General features: G+C 37.6%; 1 protein-coding gene across 4 annotated transcripts in view; it reads right to left on the bottom strand.

Moving 5' to 3' along the window:
* Positions 1–384: 384 nt before the first annotated feature.
* Positions 385–21,098, bottom strand: part of LOC126261921 (peroxisomal membrane protein 2) — a 55,023-nt gene continuing 34,309 nt past the window's right edge. For all 4 annotated transcript variants that reach the window (XM_049958579.1, XM_049958580.1, XM_049958578.1 and 1 more), the window contains exons 4-6: positions 18,160–18,322; positions 9,140–9,259; positions 385–733 (exon numbers count right to left, since the gene is read on the bottom strand). In XM_049958579.1, coding sequence (XP_049814536.1) covers positions 638–733; positions 9,140–9,259; positions 18,160–18,322 — 379 coding nt within the window. In that variant the 3' untranslated portion in view covers positions 385–637. The remainder of the gene's footprint in view (positions 734–9,139; positions 9,260–18,159; positions 18,323–21,098) is intronic.

The following is a 21,098-nucleotide window of genomic DNA, read 5'->3' on the forward strand; positions in this document are numbered from 1 at the left end:
GACTGCTGAGGAAATTTATGAACTTTTTGCCCTCTTCATCAGTGCATTTATTCTGTTGTATTTACCATCTTCCCATAGTAAAGTGAATAAATAAATAAATAAATCACTTGCTACACTTACAACTTAAGTTGAAAGTAATGTACACTCATGAGAAATAAATGGATACTAATTCATCGTATGTTTGCAGTAGAAGTAGATGCTTGGAATACTTCCTTACTGTGAATCCCATTTAACACAACAAAATTTTGCTGTGAACTTATTAAGCTTACTTTATTTTTTGTTCCAAAGTAGTAATTCTACGGTGTATAATTATTTGTTGAATACTGCAGGTCTATTATGCCCAACAGAAAAAGAGTAATAATTGTATAATTTGACAAAATTAGATACAGCAAACAAAATTTTATTTTTACCCTCCAAGTTAAGCAGTTATAAAAATAAGATATAACATATTTGTCTTAAAAAAAATACTGTGAAAACATAACAAAATAACAATTTCAGGACTCCCTGTACAAGGAATGTGAGGAAATTCACAATTCACTAAACACGAATGTAACAGGTTTTAATGTTACAACAGTACTTCATTATCGTTACTTTCACTTTCTCCGTGCAATAGTTTGCTGCACTGAAGACGGTCCTCTCATTGCTTATTTCCTTTCCTTTCTCTTGCTTGCCTCCTCTTTGCCAGATATATGATCCAGAAAAATCCTATCAAATTTGCGAAAAGCACTCTCAACTGCAAAGAAAAGAATCTCAATCAGCTTCAATTGATAATTTCTATCAGTGAAAGGTACTAAGCACAACATTAAATACCAGATATATACTGCTGTTTAGTTTATCATCTTTTTAAACAGTAATTATTTATAGAGGGTGGTTGTTATTGCAAAACTGTGTATTTTTGAGGGCAAAATGCAACTTCCTAGCAGAAGTAATTTGGAAAAAAAGTGGAAATGCCAGGGGATTCAGACTTATGACAGAATTGTGGAGGTTACATGTTTTATGATACCAAGTCCTTCCTTTAATGGTTCCAAATGGGTGTATTTAAATCGGGTAAAGCTATTATCTACTGCTAGATAGAGTTAGCTGTGCTGATTTTGCATGAGGATGAAAATGCTTTGCCACTTTTTTATTCATTTATATTGTTTAAAAGAATAAGTATATAAATAAATGAAACTACTGTCCACCAGCACATTTGGAAGCAGATGAAGGACAGTGACTGTGACTGTCACAATAAATGGTTCATGAATAGGTTACACATGTCATGTTAAGGCAAATTAATTTGGTACATAATCTGCTCTCAAAGCCGATGAAAATGTAAAAGAAAATTGGCATGTTAACAGGCTCAAAGTGGGCATAACCGTACACAATAACCTTAGACTATCATAACTCATCATGTATGGCTACAAGTCTACAATCAAATCTTGTTTAAATGGTTGCTGAGCCATGGTTCCTGAATTTGAGTATCAGTGCTCTGGTGCCGAGATTGCAAGTGCTATGGTGGCAACAACAATGAAAAAATTATGTTTAAGCCATTTACCCCTGCATCCATCTCTAAGTACTACTATCAATCTAAAGAATCCACACAGTGTCACTAGAAACCATTTATACTTTCCACTGCCATATCTGCAAAACATTGTCCAGCAACATGTTATTCCAATTACTCAGCTATTCATATGAATTCTTGTATAAAAAATGATAAGTTCGCAGACATGTTGTAAACGAGCACAAAAATGCTACTACTGGAGCAGAAAAAGACATATATGCTTCTGTTTAGTTAGTTAGTTATGTGTTCCATTGATCAATAGCATGGAAAAACCATTATGATGTGGAACGTGTCAAATTCACAAGAAATGCACACAGGAAACAAGTTTTTTTTCTCCTTATACCTAAATATTTCTATTATCTATCCCATTCCCTTAAATGGCACAAAATGCATATATTATATCTCCAGATTTATTTACTCATATTCAAGAATTCATCTATGGTATAGGAGTTGTCAAGGAGGTAGGATTTCAATTTGTTTTTGAAACTATTACTGCTGTTTGTCAGACATTTTATTTCATCTGATAATTTATCAAAAAGTTTTATAGCAGCATATTTTACCCCTTTCTGTGACAAAGATAGGTTAAGTAAAGGATAGTGTAGGTCTTTCTTTTTTCTGGTATTGTAATCATGAATGTCACTGCCGGATCTGGAATTGTTAAAGGAGCAACGGGGCCAGCTGCAACACTGCACAAACAGAAGAACCAGAGGCATGGAGATGGAAAACGAGCCCCTGACGGACTGCCAGGAGCACCAGACCGAAGATGGAACACCCAGAAGTGGGACTGGTGGGCGCGGACCGCAGAGGGAACATCCAGAGCCGCAGTGGACGAAAAATGGAGCGGCAACGCTCCAACAGGTCGTGATGAGCGGGCGCGGACCACAGGGGGAACGCTTGGTACCCCAGACCGTAGATGAAACCCCCAGGAGCGGGGTTGGTGGGTGCGGACCGCAGAGGGAACACCTAGAACCGCAGCGGACGGAAAACGGAGCAGCAACGCTCCAGCAGGTCGCAGGGAATGGGCGCGGACCACAGAGGAAGCGCCTGCAGCCGTTGGTGGAGGGGGAAGGCCATAGGCATAAATACTGGACCAGGTCCACTCGAGGAGCAGTCTCAGGTCGCACCTGATGAAGGTTACGAGCTACGTGACTGAAATATCGTGCAATACGACGCTGATATCCGGCAGAACACCCGACAACCCAAGATGTCATTAGATCGCCGGGAAAGCCTGAAGAGTTACATGAATGTCACTGTTGATTTTAAACTGGTCCATGTTGTTGAGAAAAAATTTCATTACTGAGTAAATGTACTGTGAAGCAGTTGTAAGAATTCCTAACCTTTTAAACAGATGCCTACAAGATGTGCGACTATGAAACCCACACATTACTCTACCTACTTTCTTTTGAGCAGTGAATACCTTTTGCCTAGGTGTTGAGTTGCCCCAGAATATTATTCCATATGAAATCAGAGAGTGGAAGTATGCAAAGTATGTTAGCTTACTAATTTCTACATCCTCAAAATTTGCAATTATTCTGATTGCAAAAGTTGCTGAACCTAGTCGCTTTAGGAGATCCAAAATATGACTTTTCCAATTAAGATTCTCATCTATATGTACACCCAAAAACTTAGTATGCACTACCCAGAACCAATTAATGACTTTTCCAAAGACCTTATTTGTATAATTTTCTATCGGACTTTCTTTTACTGGATTAATAATTATGCTTGTATCATCAGCAAACAGTGTCAGTTCAGCATCTTGTTTCACATAAGAAGGGAGGTCATTCACATATATCAAGAACAGGAGGGGACCCATGATCAAACCTTGGGGAACCTAATATAATGTCACCCCAGTAAGATGAAGTGGGAAACTCCTCTGAATCACTTGAAGCATATAAAGAGACTTTTTGCTTCCTGTTCTGTGGATATGACTTAAACCACTCATATGCTGTTCCATTTATACCATAGAATTGCAATTTCTCTAACATAATGTCATGGTTCACAGAATCAAATGCTTTTTGTATATTGCTGTCTCAGTGTAACAGCATTTATGAAATCCGAACTGTGATTTTAAGTATCCCATTACTGTTGAAATGGCTAAATACTCTTGAGTACATTACTTTCTCAAAATCTTTTGTAAATGCTCATTATACACATCTTCCCAGTTTACATTTCCTAAACTTTCCCTGAAGTGATCTATAGGTACCGAGTTGAGTGCCCTCACACTTTTATTTAATGGTTTCTGAAGTGTATGCCCCGTTAGGTTTTGTAAGTTAAGCAGTTGTGCATCATGGTCAGATCATACATTTACCACAGGGAAAGCATGTGTTTGTTCTACATCCTCTTGCTGAACAAATACATTATCTATTAGAGTACTACTTTCCTGAGCTATTCGTGTAGGGAAATTGATCACTGATTCCAAGTTATACGTTGTTAACACCACCTCTAGTTCACTTTTCTTATCAGAATTGCTTAGAAAGTTAACAATGAAATCACCACAGATTAATAACTTCTTCTTTTTGACTGATTTAAAAGTGGTGTGCAGCTGCCTTATTCTATATTCCTAACTCACTATCATTATCTCTTTGTGTCTGTCAGTCACTGTCTTCTGTGCCAAAGCCACAGTCCCCTTGGTCCTGACCCACTATTACAGTCTCTTCTCGCTGTCACTGTCTCCATCTTGCTATCTCTTACTGCTAATATCTCACACCTTCCCTCCTTGCTGTCTCTTCCCACTGTCTCTGTCTCTCTCTTCCTCATTGTTGTTGTCACATACTCTGTCTCTCATTATCAATGGCTCTCACCAAATTCACTTTCTCTTCATTCCTCCCCCTTGGCACTGTCTCCTTCACTCTTTGTCTAACACAGCTCTGTCACTAAGTCTGTCTCCTCTTCTTCTCACACTGCCTTTGTCTCTTTCGCTCTACATTGTCTACTATCTTCCAGTATTTATAACTTTTCCATCTCTTTGCCACAGCCACTGTCTTCTTCTCTCTCAGCATAAAAAAAGCATGAATATCTTCACATGACCAATTTTTGGGAAGGCAGAATGAGGCAACTGGTACCCCACTTTTCAGTCGGAATCTTTTAAACAAACAGGAACATATTCAAATTTTTGTGCTCCAACAGGAACATTTTTTCACTGGTTCTCTTCTTTTCCCTGCTGCAGTAGAGCATTTAACTCCTATGAAAAGAAATGTATTCGCCAGTAAAATTTAGATTGTGTACTTATATGCAAATGAAAAAAAACACAAAACTAATTTTGTAGCTCAAACCACATTTCATGTGCAAAAAAAAAAAATTTGCATGTGCTTCTGTATTACAAAATGGGGTTCCCTGATGATAATGGAGACACTTTACAGCATATTTCTCTGTGCTATGTCACTTTATAAACTATGTTCTCGGCTCACATCAGATTTTACGTATACAAGTGGTGTAACTTTCAGCCTCCATATCTCGAAAGTAGACAACTACGAAGAAAATTTTCGCGGTTGTTTGAGCTCAAGATCTTAGGAATACATAGTAAAAATACAGCCATTTACTGTGCATAGCAGCCTCGGAATATGTGGCTGGGTTTTGGTACCCAAAAAACAAGTTTTTGGGGTATTTCTCACTAATGAATAAAGATTTTTGAAAACAGGGACATGTCTCTTCCAGATAAATGCCTAGATAACACACAGTTAAAATTTGAGCAATTTGCTTTGGTTGTTTATTATCAAGATTTTGCCTTGTACCAGATTTTATGGGTAGAAGTAGAGTACTTTAAACCCCTATAGCTTGGAAACAGATAAAGATATCAAGAAAATTTTCAAGTCATTCAGGATCGGACCTTAGGAATATATCATGAAAATTTCAGCCATTTGCTGTATATAGCCATCTTGGAATCCTCAGCTGGGTTTTGGTGACAGTGAAAGCATGGTAAAAAAGACCCTTTTTGTGGGTTTTCTGAGGAACTGCCCATGAACTAATGGTGCTTCCATAAGTCCCACCATGCCCACTATAAACCACATAAAAAGAAAAGTGTGTAATATTCATATTTTGACCCTGCACTGTACGATAATGATATTAAAACAACCCTTCCGTTGGGTATATAAATACTCCCAAGCCCAAGGGCTATCCAAAAAATTTGACCCTACCTTTTTATCACCTGAACTATGAGCACTGGAAAATCTAGTTTTTATTCGTGGCGTTTTGGAACATATGCATGCTGTCGCATCAATCACCTCTACTCATGAATTATATCACGCTGAACTTACAAATGTTAGTGTAATTCAGTATTAACCTATCCAGTTCCATCATCACCTATTACTAATTATCTCCATGGGTAACCAACTACTAACAAGGGAAACCACAACTCTCACTTATATCAACCAACCATCACACATTCACAGACATTCAAATCAGTATTGCCAGAATATATTTTTCGACACCTGAGCCATTATACACACATCAAAAACAAGTTTTGCATCACCTCAGTTCTGACAGTTCTGGAACCTGTACAGAAAATTGGAATAAAGATCAACATAAACATCATTTCTGCCCTTTTTATTGCTCATGAAAACCACACATTGCATTTTGTGGCACCATACAGTGAGACCTTCAGAGGTGGTGGTCCAGACTGCTATTACACCAGTGCTTCTAATACCCAGTAGCACATCCTGTTGCACAGATGCATGCCTGTATTCATCTTGGCATACTATCCACAAGTTCATCAAGGCACTGTTGGTCCAGATTCTCCCACTCCTCAATGGCGATTTGATGCAGATGCCTCAGAGTGGTTAGTGGGTCACGTCGTCCATAAACAGCCCTTTTCAATCTACCCCAGGCATGTTCAATAGGGTTCATGTCTGGGGAACATGCTGGCCACTCTAGTCGAGTGATGTCGTTACCCTGAAGGAAGTCATTCACAAGATGTGAGCAATGGGGGCGCAAATTGTCATCCATAAAGACAAATGCTTTGCCAATATGCTGCCGATACGGTTGCACTATCAGTTGGAGGATGGCAGTCGTGTATTGTACAGCCATGATGGTGCCTTCCATGACCACCAGCAGTGTAGGTTGGCCCAACATAATGCCACCCCCAAACAGCAGTGAACCTCCACCTTGTTGCACTCACTGGACAGTGTGTCTAAGGCGTTCAGCCTGACCAGGTTGCCTCCAAACACGTCTCTGACGATTGTCTGGTTGAAGGCATAGCAACACTCACTGGTGAAAAGAACGTGATGCCAATCCTGAGTGGTCCATTCGGCATATTGTTGGGTCCATCTGTACTGCGCTGCATGGTGTCGTGGTTGCAAAGATGGACCTCGCCATGGACATCGGGAGTGAAGTTGCACATCATGCAGCCTATTGCGCATAATTTGAGTCATAGCACGACGTCCTATGGCTGCACAAAAAGCATTATTCAAGATGGTGGCGTTGCTGTCAGGGTTCCTCCAAACCATAATCCTAGGTAGCGGCCATCCACTGCAGTAGCAGCCCTTGGACGGCCTGAGTGAGGCATGTCATTGACGGTTCCTGTCTCTCTGTATCTCCTCCACATCCGAACAACATCACTTTGGTTCACTCCTAGACGCCTGGACACTTTGCTTGTTGAGAGCCCTTCCTGGCACAAAGTAACAATGCAGTCATAATCAAACTGTGGTATTGACCATCTAGGCATGGTTGAACTACAGACAACATGAGCCGTGTACCTAATTCCTAGTGAAATGACTGGAACTGATTGGCTGTTGGACCCCCTCCATCTAATAGGCGCTGCTCACGTATGGTTGTTTATATCTCTGGGTGGGTTTAGTGACATCTCTGAACAGTCAAAGGGACTGTGTCTGTGATACAATATCTACAGTCAACGTCTATCTTCAGCAGTTGTGGGAACTGGGGTGATGCAAAACCTTTTTTGGTGTGTGTACATATATGATTATAATGTCTATTCCATTCTCCTGATATTTCCTCTGCAAGTGAAGGGTAATAATGTACTGGAATCATCATTTCCTCCCCCCCCCCCCCCCCACATCCATTCCTCCTATCCCATTTGCAGATGGTGTATGGGAGTAAAAGATTTCATTTTACAGTCATGATTTTTAAGTAAAATAAAAGTTAGCTAAAGTAATACTTCTTAATTTGTGTTGGAATGTGGGCTTTCAGAATTTTTAACGTCTGTATGATGCACAGGGATTTCCCATGTAGTCTTCCACTGGAGTTTGTGAACTTGGGTAGATAAAAATCTACTCACCAGTGGTGCCAAAACAGGCACATAAAACAAGGTTATAATTATGCAAATTATAACCTCCTTTTATGCTCGTGTTCTGCCACCACTTGGCGAGTAGATTCTTTTATCTATCCAATTACATTATACGTCAAAAATTGATTTGTGTTCATTGTAGTTTGTGAGATTTCAGTGACACTATGTGTGGACTAAACAACCCATGATGAAATGGCAGGCACTCTTTGAATCATATCTACAACTTCTATTAGTGAAACTTGGTAATACTTAAGAATTCATTGAACAAGGTGTTCTAAGTGACCTTGTTTATGAATAAATTAAATTTCTTCAGAATTCTTCCATTAAGCCTCAAGACTAGCATCCATTTTTCACATGGCTATATGTATGTGGCCATTTCATTTTAAACTGGGTGGACATTTCAGGGTACTTGATCATTGTGACTGGTCATCAATTTTGTAATTAAATGATCTTCCACCTTCACAGTTTTGGAGAGTGGCAATTCACTGAAAATTCTGACCACTGGCACAGGTAAAATGTCTGAACATCACTGAGTGAAGAATATGGGACACACAACAATGGCCAGTACAGCATTAAATCATCACCAAAGACTAAACAGAATCATTTATAACAGTTTTTTCATGCCATACATCTCTTCGTGTACTCTGGCATGGAACAAGAACAGACCACAAATAATCTTAACACAATGAATCTTTCACTGTAGCATAAATTTTAAGACATGATATTCAGTATTCACATGCACTTAAAACATTGTAAACATCTCAGGACACATACCATAGCACAAGTCTCATTTTTATGCCACTTTGATACCCTGTATGTCAATGTAGGTAGCTACCTATTTAGTCAAATAGCTCTGCAGATGACCTACTTATAGACCTACAATAGCACAATACTTCAAATAAAAAACTTTGTGATTGATATTTAAGTGTGTCGAGTGGTAGAGGCTGTATGTCAGCCATCCACAATTCCTTATGAGGAACCTTGTGTTCACTGTGTTGCCTGTTTTACAGGTACATGTGGAGATCTATACAGACCTGGTTAGACAGGATGGATGGGAGAACCAAACACAGAGTGATTTAGATCGACTGCATGAGCATGCTGCATGCTGTGTTCTAGCTGGCAACACCACTCCCATCACAAACATTAACCAATAACAAAATTACTTCATTCAAACTGTAGAAATGTTGTTCAGTTTCAGGTAATGATATGTGGGAATTTTTAACATTTGAAAGAGCTTCAATCTGAGGGGAACTATAGTTATTTGGGAGAAGTATTATTCCAATATGTGATCACATTACTGTATTTATCTGTAATTGATTTTGTCACTTAGTTGTATAAAGAGATAAGTTTTTATGAATTACCATTGGTGGTACTAATCTTAGATTCAGATACTGCACTACTGTTAACCAAATCCAATTGGCTCTGACGGTAGGTCCATAGATGCGTAGTAGCTGCCCCATGGCTTCATTGTGTGATTTTCCCTAGGAAATAGAAATGAAATACAAAGTAAAAACACATAATAATACATTACTAGTGAAGAATAGGAATTATATTTGGGAGAAAAGAACTATAGGAAGCTGCATGCTAAATCTTAAGTTCTGAAAATTCAAAATTTAGTCTCTGAAAGTTGCAAAATAAATGAAGGTTATGCTGACAGACTGATCAGTAGCATAGCTCAAGATCTAGGTTGGGCTGAAAGGTGCCAGTCTGGTTGTGAGTTAAGTGGGTCTGAAAGATGCCAGTCTGGTTGTGAGTTAAGTGGGTTCTGTAGCTATATTTATGTTCTCACTGAAAATCCTTATTTTCCCACTGTGGTCTGATATTTTCAAGTTTTTGAAGGTGTTAATAAAAAGCACATTCATGCTGAAAACCTCCATCTTCCCATGCCATTCAGGTACTTCAGAATCTAAAATATAAACAACAGTATGATACAGTTCCCACATGGGGAGTCTGCGGAAACTTTTCCAGAAAGAAGAAAGACTCTAAAAATTGCCATTTAAATAAAGAAGGAGTTGGTCAGTTTTGAGGCATGTCAAGTCATAATTTTATAGGTGATACAAAAAACTTATTACATTGCAGAGAATTGATGGTTAACCACTCATTATAGGGCAGATGAGGGGCAGGTGCAAAAGGACAGGGCAGTTGGCTTATGGATGCCCATACTGTTTGACAGCATCAGGGGTCAAAGCTGCTGATAGGCTGTATCACTTTATTCAATACTTCCAAAGAAATACAACAGACTGAGAGCTACCAGATAAGGCTGCAGACAGACTGTACCATAGAAATTATGGGTATAAAAATTGATTAAAATGAAAACAAAAATACACGTAAACAAACTTCAACATTTTACGATAAAGCAAAAATGAAGTGAATAAATAATTAAAAATGTAACAAATGGAATAAACAAATACATGACTACATACAATATAAATTGCAAAAGACAAACATTAATGGTGGTATAATAATAGAACACCATATTTACACAGGCCTAAATGTACTATGGTAATGTGCTATAGGATGTCCAGACAATTACCTGCAGGAAACAGGAAACAAAAGTCAAGATGGCAAGCCACAAACTGAGTTTAGTTATCCTGCCTATGAATTCAGCATTCTGCAGCTGTTATATTTTGCTCAAAGTAAGATATAGGACAACAATCATCCAAACTAAAGGATAATTGGAATGAAAAATCAATCGGTATTCAAGATTATTAGGAAGTATGTTGTTGTGGTTGTGGTCTTCAGTCCAGAGGCTACTCTATCCTGTACAAGCCTCATCATCTCCAAATAACGACTGCAACCTACATCCTTCTGAATCTGCTTAGTGTATTCATCTCTTGGTCTCCCTCTACAATTTGTACCCTCCACGCTTCCCTCAAATACTAAATTGGTGATCCTTCATGCCTCAGAATGTATCCTACCAACCAATCCCTTCTTCTAGTCAAGCTGTGCCACAAATTCCTCTTCTCTCCAATTTCATTCAGTACCTCCTCATTAGTTACATGATCAACCGATCTGATCTTCAGAATTCTTCTGTAGCACCACATTTCAAAAGCTTCTATTCTCTTCTTGTCACTGTTTATTGTCCATGTTTCACTTCCATACAAATACTTTCAAAAAAGGCTTCCTGTCACTTAAATCTATACCTGATGTTAACAAATTTCTCTTCTTCAGAAACGCTTTCCTTGCCATAGCCAGTCTACATTTTATATCCTCTCTACTTTGATTATCATCATTTACTTTGCTCCCCCAAACAGCAGAGCTCATCTCCTACTTTAGGTGTCTCATTTCCTAATCTAATTCCCACAGCACCAACCGATTTAATTTGACTACATTCCATTATCATCATTTTGCTTTTGTTGATGTTTATCTTATATCGTCCTTCCAAGACACTGTCCACTCCATTCAGCTGCTCTTCCAGGTCCTTTGCTGTCTCTGATAGAATCACAATGTCATCGGCAAACTTCGAAGTTTTTATTTCTTCTCCATGGATTTCAATTCCTACTCCAAATTTTTCTTTTGTTTGCTTTACTGCTTGCTCAATATAAAGACTGAATAACATTGGGGATAGGCTACAACCGTATCTCAATCCCTTCTCAAACAACGCTTCCCCTTCGTGCCCCTTGACTCTTGTAACTGCAATCTGGTTTCTGTACAAGTTGTAAATAGCCTTTTGCTCCCTGTATTTTACACCTGCCACCTTCAGAATTCCAGTCAACATTGTAAGTTTGCCTTTCCTTAACCTATCTTCTAAGATAAGTCGTAGGGTCAATATTGCCTCGCGTGCTCCGACATTTCTATGGAATCCAAACTGATCTTCCCCGAGGTTGGCTTCTACCAGTTTTTCCATTTGTTTGTAAAGAATTTGTGTTAGTATTTTGCAACCATGACTTATTAAACTGATAGTGTAGTAATTTTCACACCTGTCAGCACTTGCTTTCTTTGGAATTGGAATCATTATATTTTTCTTGAAGTCTGAATTAAGAAGCATAGTGGACATCAAATGAAAATGAGACATATTGGAAAAAATTAAGTGTTTACCATAACTTTTAATACAATTATCACCTATGAGATTAGATGGTCAGTGCCTTCATGGAAAAAGTTTGTGGTTGCCTACAGAACCATGACTGTACCTAGGGATGCCACCTTCCAAAAAACCCTGAGCTGGACAACATCTCAAACATACAGAATGAAGCATATGCTAATAGTTTACAACAAATATCATGAGTAATATATCCAATTTGTTGTACCTGTAATTTCTAAACATGTGAAAATTTATTTTTAAAATTGTGTTAACACTAAAATTTTTAAAAAAAAAAAAAAAGCTATTCCTCCTTTTCATTCTTGTTCACGATATATAGATTTGCCATTTAAGCATGAAATGAATTTTCAAAAGAACATTCACATGCAATATAATAAGTTCAATTCAAAGTTCAGATGAAAAAGACCGAGGAAAAAATTTTGAGAAATGACCAGCAGTAACACGATCACTGTTTTTTATTTTTGAATGCATATTTTTCATTGTTCTTTACTGCTTTCAGCAGTTCTTCACCATCCCCCAACCCCCTCCTTTTCAGAAAGTTCAAGAATTCATGACAACTTTCAGATAAGGTCACTTTTAAATTTGAGAGTAGTTCACTTTTATTTGAAGTTCTCTTTTCACTGTGGGCATGGATATCTGATTTTCTTTCTTCTGACCACTGGTTTTTCATCGTACTCAAGATTCTTTCAGCAAATGAGTGACTGGCAGGAACTGAAAATATGTATGATATAAGCCTAAGCAATTGTTAAAAGGAAATGTCAACTGTGGTCTGCTGCTTGAAGAAATCTACCAAAATCTGGTCTTCTACTTTACATTTGTCACGTCCAGCATATGCATTCCACAAATCATTGTATAACTGATCTTCACCCAGTCTGAGATTCAGTTTGTTGGTTGTCTTCAAAATATACTATCACTGCAGATGAAAATCTTGTTTTTTAAGGGAAAAAATTGTGAGACAGAGCACACTGTTCTCAGAAAAGTCATAGTTCTGGGACAAATAATCAATGCAATGAGACAATAAAGATTGTGCATCATTTTCAAAACTTAGCTGATGTGATTCTGGTATTTCCTCTAGGATTTCATAAACTTTCTTTCCTAAGAATGTATCTTTTCCCCTGATTTTTAGTTTACTTTTATGGTCCCTTAGTATTCTGTGCAACACAACAGAAGTAACTGAGCTGTTTTCCAGTTTTCTAAGAGCAGTTTAAAACTGGCAAAATATTCTGCATAAAATGTAGATAGCATTCATGAAGTGAATGTTCAGTTTCTTCAGCATCATGTCTTAAACGGCCAATTCAACCTTGAACAATTTTTCTCACCCTCTGAAATAAAATATGACTTGATGGCAGGCCTGCAGTAAACAATTCTTCAATTGTGGGAAGTATTGAGAGTCACCTTGTATGGACGTGTCTCAATATTTCCTTAAACTTTCTCCACAAACTCTGGAAATTCTCTCAGTAAGTGAAAGAAAATAAGTTCATGGTAGGTTTTGAGAACTAATTCCTCTACATCATAATGAAATGTTTTAAGATCATGCTTTACAGTATTATTTATGACATAGCCGTTGCAATTGGCACTCAAACTGGATAGCGTTTAGTTTTTCAGCAAGACAAAATCCACATTTTTTTGCAATAATTCACTGGGGCATTGTCAGCACTGTGTGTACTTCCTTGATTCAGATTAAAGCTATTAGAGTCTTTAAAGTTCTTTACTGCATAGGGAATGTCTTTGTGGGTTTCTTTGGAGTACTCATAAAAATCTAGCAGTCTCTGATGTATACCATGATTAACATCAAAGTAATGGACTGCACAAGGAAAAATTTTTATATTTCCTCAGTGTTAAGCATCTGAGGAGACAGAAAAACAAAAAACTTTATGAAAATCTCTTGTGGCAACATCTTGACTGAGATAGTCACTGCCTTGGTTTTTCCACATGAAATTTTAGATGCAATATTAGTGCCTGGAAATAAGGAATGAAGCAATATCTTTTGGCAATCCAATGACTTGTATCTAGGCCAAGTTTTACACTGTGATGAACAAATGCAACTACACCATATACACGGTGTCTTCTTCAAACATATGTTTCTTCACAAAGAATGTTGTAATTGTTTTATTTTTACAACACTGCTGTTGCACCAGTATGTGTATTTTGTCTTCTGATGGTCCACTACAGCTTTTCTTCCTTCAAATTTTACTGAAAACAAGGCGGGGCAAACTACACACTTTGCTGTGACATCATTTTCTTTTGCCAACCATGTGGAAAAATACTTTTTTTTTCCTAACCAGTCTCTGTTGAAAGCCATATACCTTATAACTTCCTTCTTAGGAACAGACAAACTTGGAACTGTGTTCATTATTACAGGAAGGACAAAACATCTTTTCCAAACACCAAATCTTTCTGATTCTAAAACACTCAAATTGGATGTGAAATGTGCTGGCAACTTAACTACCCAATAATCCCTCATTTAAAAGGCAAATGTATGTACTGAATCACATACAGATACTGGCGGAGAAAATTGACACATCATTCTCTCTCGTCCTTTGCAATTTGGCACAAGATGGGATAAAAGTGTGTCCTAAGTCCCCTTACCTGGGATCCTGGACAGTACTTTAAATTCTAGGACAATCTCACTGAAAATCGGATGAGTCGCAACCCTAATTTTGCCCAGGCAAGCACCTCTTCATCCATAGCAAACTGTACACCACAAATGTCTTTCTTCAGGTTTCGAAAAGTATGGAAATTGCTTGGGTAAAGATCAGAACTATATGGAGGATGTGTAAGGGCTTTCCAGTGAAACTTCTGTAGTGTAGTCAAAACAATCTTGGCAATATGTGGGCTCACCCACATTTCGACTACGCTGCAGAAGTTTCACTGGGAAGCCCTTACATACCCTCCATAGAGTTCTGATGTCTCCCCATGTGATTTCCATATTTTTAGAGCCCTGAAGAAAGACACTCTCGGCCATTGATTTGTTCTGGATGAAGAGGACATGCTTTGGTATGATCATGGTTCCACAGGTAACCACAAGCATTTTCCCATTAAGGCATTAACTATCTGGTCTCACAGTGGGATTAATTTATTACCAATTATGGTGATTACTTTTGAAATAATAAATAGTTTACTTATTTTTTCCATTGTATTGTTTTCATTTGACTGCCCCATAGATATAAAAAATTGATGAAATAAGAGATACTTCAACAAAAACATTAGTAGGAGAGATGTACTTAAACAAAAATAGTAGGAAAAATGACTGTATGTGAATGATGTTTATGGTATCTGAATAATACATGAGTAATAGTTTAACCAATGCTGTCCTAAAATATTAAAAAGACATCAGGGGAAACCAAGCAAAAGTAATCATACAAGTTTACACCAATGGTTCACACCTCAGATCAAAAAATTAAGAACACAGGTCATCAATCTCAATAACAGATCAAAAAACAGTGAAGAAGATAGACTTCAGTATCTTTAACCCAAGAAGAGGTTGAGATCAGAAATTATAAAACAGAAAAATGATAACTACATTCAGCAATCACAAAACAAATGCAAGGCTGCTTGGAGAGGTATCAAATCAGAACTGGGTAATACAAATAGAACAACTTGTTACAATACTAATATTGATAATACCAATATCACACCCAATGAAATGAGTAACTTCTTCATTAAATCTGGTTACAAAGGACACCCAGCTCAACAAATGGCAACTATAAATCAGGTATTAACAAACATCTAGGGGGGGAAAAAAAGTTATTCCTATCACACAACACACCTTCATTCAAATGGGCACAAATTGCTGTCACTGACCTTGCAGTAGCTATAGAAAAACTGAGCAACTCAAAATCAGAAGACTTTTATAGCATGTCAAATTTTGTTATTAAAAGGATGGTGGACAATATACTACAGCCACATTGTGTGCTAATGAACTGGATTTCCATGAGTTGTTCTTTTGCATCTTTCTCAAAGGTAAAATAAGTTGTCCCTCTGGATAAGAAAGGAAACCAAGTCATGTGTTGATAACTATCATCCTATTTCTCTTGTACCAATACTTTCAAATGTACATAGCAGAACATTGCATGTACCAACAAATTTACAAACATTTCACCTGCAAACCCTCAGTATGGCTTCAAGGAAAATTATTTATACTGAAAGCTGTTGAAAATGTTTTTTCAATAATATTCAGTGCCTTTGAACCATAATCATCTGCTGATGCCTTACTGATTGACCTGAGCAAGGCATCTGCCTCTGTGAGTCATTCGATTCTAATAGATAAAGGTGCTATGGCATTCAAGATACAGGATACTGGGATCCTTATTGTTTGTAATCTATTTCAATGACCTATCTAGTCCCATGTGATGAAATTCTGTTCTATATGCTAATGATACCACTTTCATTGCGACTGGAAACGAGATACAGGACCTAAAGAAAAAAATTTAAGCCAACCTAAGAATTTCTAGTATCTGGTTTAAAGACAGTGACTAACTTTAAACCAGAAGAAAACTGAAAACATAATTTTTAGTTTATGCAACACCAACAACAATGTATCTATGTTAACCTCTGGTATACTTGGATTCCAAATTACCTTTGAACCTCTTCACAGATTCTATGTGCAGTAAATTATCTAGAGTTGTATAGCTGTTACATAAATTTAGAGCTTGTGCAAGTGAAAACATTATGCTCAGCCCTGTTATGAATTTTTTCATAGCTACATAACATGCTGCATACTGCTTTGAGGCAGCTCCACTGGGGTGAAAATAGTTTTTACATGGCAGAAAAAGGCTATCATATGTGTAGCAGGTATTTTCAAAAGCAATATATTTTGCAGGCCGTTTATCAAGAAACTGGGCATCATGACATTTGCCTAGTCTACACGAAAGAAAATCAAAAGAGCTACAAATGAAGGCAATCATTTCATTGTCACAATACACAACTCAAAGAAAAGATAATCCAAGCGTATGCAAGATTAAGTAAGACTCACAATATCTATACATACCTCGGAGTAAAACTGTTCAACACACTGCCACCAGAAGAAAAAAGAACTTTACTTTGTTACCGATTTTCAGTGTCTCATGTATCTGGATGCCATAACTAAATACAACCTCTGACAATAAAGTTATGTAGATGAACTATGAACTACAGTTACCTTACTATCCTTCGAGATAGTCACCTCCCATAACTACGCACCGCTGAGCTCTGTGATACATGTCCTGGAAACTTTGCACAAAGTCTTCCTTTGGGATGGTGTTCAAAAGCTCCAACATGTTTTGTTTTATGTCAGGAATGTCGTCAAATCTCTTTCCTTTCAAAGCGAGTTTGAGTCGAGGGAATAGGAAGAAGACTGGAGGATTGAGATGCAGTAAGTATGGTGGATGTTTAAGTTCCACCACCCCTTTTTTTTGCCAGAGACTTTGTTGTGCATACTGCGGTCATACCCTCAACGCCATTCCCTCAGGTTGGAATTCCTCGTGGATAATGCCTTGACTATCAAAAAAGATGATGTGCATCGTTTTGATGTGTGATTTTTTGGCTTTGATCTTTTTCCGATGAGGTGATGTCGGAGAAGCTCCATGCTTTGCCATTTCACTTCAGGGTCGTACCAGAGACACCAGGTTTCATCCTCAGTGACAATACGGTTCAAGAAACTGGGTGTTGCATCCACCGTTTCGACAAAATCCTGTGAAGCCTCTAAACGTGCCTGCTTCAGATCGTCAGTCAACTGATGTGACACAAGATGACAATACATTTTTCCTCTTCCCTAACTCCTGGGTAAGGATTTCTCACACGGATTCACGGTTCATCTGCAGTTCATCTGCTATCATGCGCACAGTTAACTGACTGTCATTCATGATTAACGTCCTCACTTTCACAATGCTTTTGTCACCTGACAGTGGTCGCCGGTCGCCCGCTACAGGGATTGTCAGAAACAATTTCCCGGCCGCCTCGAAAACTGGTGAACCACTGTACCCTTCATGGACAGTACTTGGTCCCAATAAACACGTACCAGCATTGCAGGCATTTCTTTTGGTATCTTGCCAACCTTAAAACAGAACTTGAAAGTAATTCTTTGCTCATTCATTGTCCTGTCCTCAGTTTTTTTTTTTTTTTTTTTTTTTAATCCCTGCAGAAAGAACTGGCTCGTAAACCCCGCAAGACAAAATATTCAATCTTTTGCCTTGACATCCCAGCTAATGGCTTTTACTTATTAATTACCTTCAATACTAACCTAGAGCAAGTCACTACAGACAATTTATTGCTTGAACACTTATACAATACATAAAAAAAGTTATAGTACTGACAAATAAAATTCTTTCCATTTAAATTTACAAAATGAGAGAAATGATATACCTCTAGCCTTGCAAGCATGTACAAGGAAAAGGCTTGGTACAGAGGCATAAATATGAAACGCTCCACTGCAAGCTGCTTAAGTGAACGATGTGATGTTCCATATGGTATAAATCCATCCAGTCCTTTATAGAAAAAATGGGGTATTGATCCACCAAACAGCAAACTAAAAAGAATTATGTATTTTATTAATTTAGAAAACTGAATAAATTTCAGCAGCACTTACACAGCATATTTTTATACGCATTTTTAACTTTAATAAATTATTTAAAAAGCTACAAATATTGAGAAAAATTAAGTTTATTTCTTGAAATAACATAAAAATGTATTTCGTTACAATGATCCAACAATATTAAGTAAATAAGGCATATAAAATAATAAAAGACATTAAAATTAATAAATAAATAAAGACAGTAAATAAATGTTCAACACTTCCAGTTACATGGAAATCAAAACGAATATTTCACCAAAAGGTCTTTAAAGAAAGTTTGCTGTGTATTCACTGAGTTACTGTTTTTATTTTGCATAGCTTAGTAAGGGGAATAGGTAAAAAATGCCGTTATAGGTCAGATAGAGAAAAGTGGAATCTAGTATCACTCAACTACCAGGATGGATGTTATAAGATTTCAGACTTCTTAACAGTGGTACTACCCATGCAGCAGGTTATTGAGAATTATTTATTTCTGATTTACACATTTTAATCATTAACTAGATACTAAAACAGACTGTATATTGCACATAAAATTGTATATATTTTTCCAGACCTGGAAGTGGTAGCTGTTTAAAAAACATGTACTAGTAAAAACTTCAGTTCTAAATGGAACGCACATTGAAAGAGAGACACTAGGGCCAATGGATAAAGTGTTTGTATGTACTCCTGTCATGAAACTCTGCCAGATCAACTCAGAATGTACATTAACAACAGGGAGTGCAACTATGAAAGGTAATGGACAAATTGTTACTGTTGTTTTCAATGACGACACATGCCAACTATCAAAGTACTAGAATCCCTCAAAGAAAATTTGGACAGGAATACCATGTCCCATTCTGCTCAGTAGTCCCTCTCCTTCCATAACATAATGAAAAACAAGTCCAAAGCTGAGTTTTGAGTTTCTCAGAAAGGAGTTTTGGAGACAAACAAGCACCAAATGTGTGGTACCCTAATTTTTTACAGAACCTCGTGCGCAAAACTCCAAGAAATATGTGGAAAGTTATCTGACAATTGCCATAACAAGAAATGCATTTTTCGCAATTTTTTCATTAATTATCTGTACTAGTTCATTGAAGAGCCATTTCTGTCATAATCCTGAATATCTGTCAATTCACTTTTAAACATTTTGTGGGCTCTGTAGGTCAAAAAGAAGCAGTGCCACTTTCTCGTCATCCCAGCTGTCCATCTTTCCATTCTACATGAATATGGTTACCTCCTGGATAACCCTTGAAGTAAAAATGATGCACTAAAGTTATTTCAAACAGTTAGAGAAATTAATTAACATGGTAATATCCCTACATTTTTAACAATAAACAAACCTGAACTCTGAAACAAGTAGTGTAAAAGAAGAAATAAGTAATCACATGGCAACTATAGCTTCAATGATTACACAAGTTGAATTAAATATAATGAAAGGAAAAAAGTATTTTTGTTCAGCAAATGTATAAAGAAATGTACAGCTAATTACTTGTCTAGCTAGCAGGAAAAATTCAGGTAAAGAGGTGCAAATGTTGGTTGGTTGTTGTATGAAGAATTAAGGGACAAAACGATGATGTGTACAACACCTCGATCGCAGAACAAAACCACAGGGGACATGTTTGCTAACTGTATATAAAAGCTGACAAAGTGAATTACTATGGGATATGGAAGATGATAGGCTGGAACACTACACTCATAGTTAAAAGCAATTACAGGAAATATATAAAGGGTGGCTAGATTGGGCCAGTGTGTATGTCAGAGGCAGATGGGGGACCCTCAGGCTAATCTGCCGCGAAAAGTTGAGCCTCCTCTCCATCGGAGCCTTAGCTGACACAAGATGTGTGTACAATAGTGATGCAATAAAAAATAACTTCTAAGTAGATGAAGGGGAGGTCAAAGTGAGTATAAGTGGGTAAGAGTTAAAAACATAGCAAATATCAGAACAGGATGTGAAAGCTAACAAACAGTAAGGAAAAGGTGAACAACCAGGTTAATAAGCTGGGTGCAAGTACGGTTAAAACATTAAAAGGAAAAGGTGAACAACCAGGTTAATAAGCTGGGTGCAAGTACGGTTGAAACATTAAAGCTGGGGAGAAACCCACTCTCTTGGGAAAAACATAAAATCTGTCCTTTAATTGTCAGCCTATGAGGATGAGGGGTGCATAAGACCCTGCGATCATCAAAGGAGTTTGAGGAGGGCATGCAGTGAGACTGAAGCACTAGTTACATTGGAGAGGGAATATTGGCACTGGATAAAAATGGGGAGTCAGATGGGTAAGGCCAGTGTGAAGCAAGCAAAAGACAAATAGAAAAAGAAACACCACATAGCAGTGGTCTCCTTCACGACACACAGTTTGTTGGGAGGAAGCAGCAACCTACCATTTTCCTTCATCAGCGATGGATTGTAAGTTCCATGAGCACCTGCAAACCAATGCCTGGTATCCTCATACCCAATGTTGACTGTGTGATCACTTCCCTGCTTAACTAATCAGTTAGCTCTTTCCCTGATATTAAAATATAATTCAAGATCCAGAGGAAAATGACTGGGCATGCAGTGTGGTTGAGATTATAAAAAAGATCATGGATAGCATACAGTGCTGGTTTGTGAGGCCAGCATCAATCAATAACCTTTAGACTGCTCATAATAACTGCACACGAAAAATCAATTACAAGTTTTCTTCTTGATGAAACACAGCGGTTTAGCCACAGCCACCAGTTCTGTGGTCGAGACACTACAGGATTCTGTTAAAGA

This window comes from Schistocerca nitens, chromosome 1, assembly GCF_023898315.1.
Source record: "Schistocerca nitens isolate TAMUIC-IGC-003100 chromosome 1, iqSchNite1.1, whole genome shotgun sequence".
NCBI classification, from domain to species: Eukaryota; Metazoa; Arthropoda; class Insecta; order Orthoptera; family Acrididae; genus Schistocerca; species Schistocerca nitens.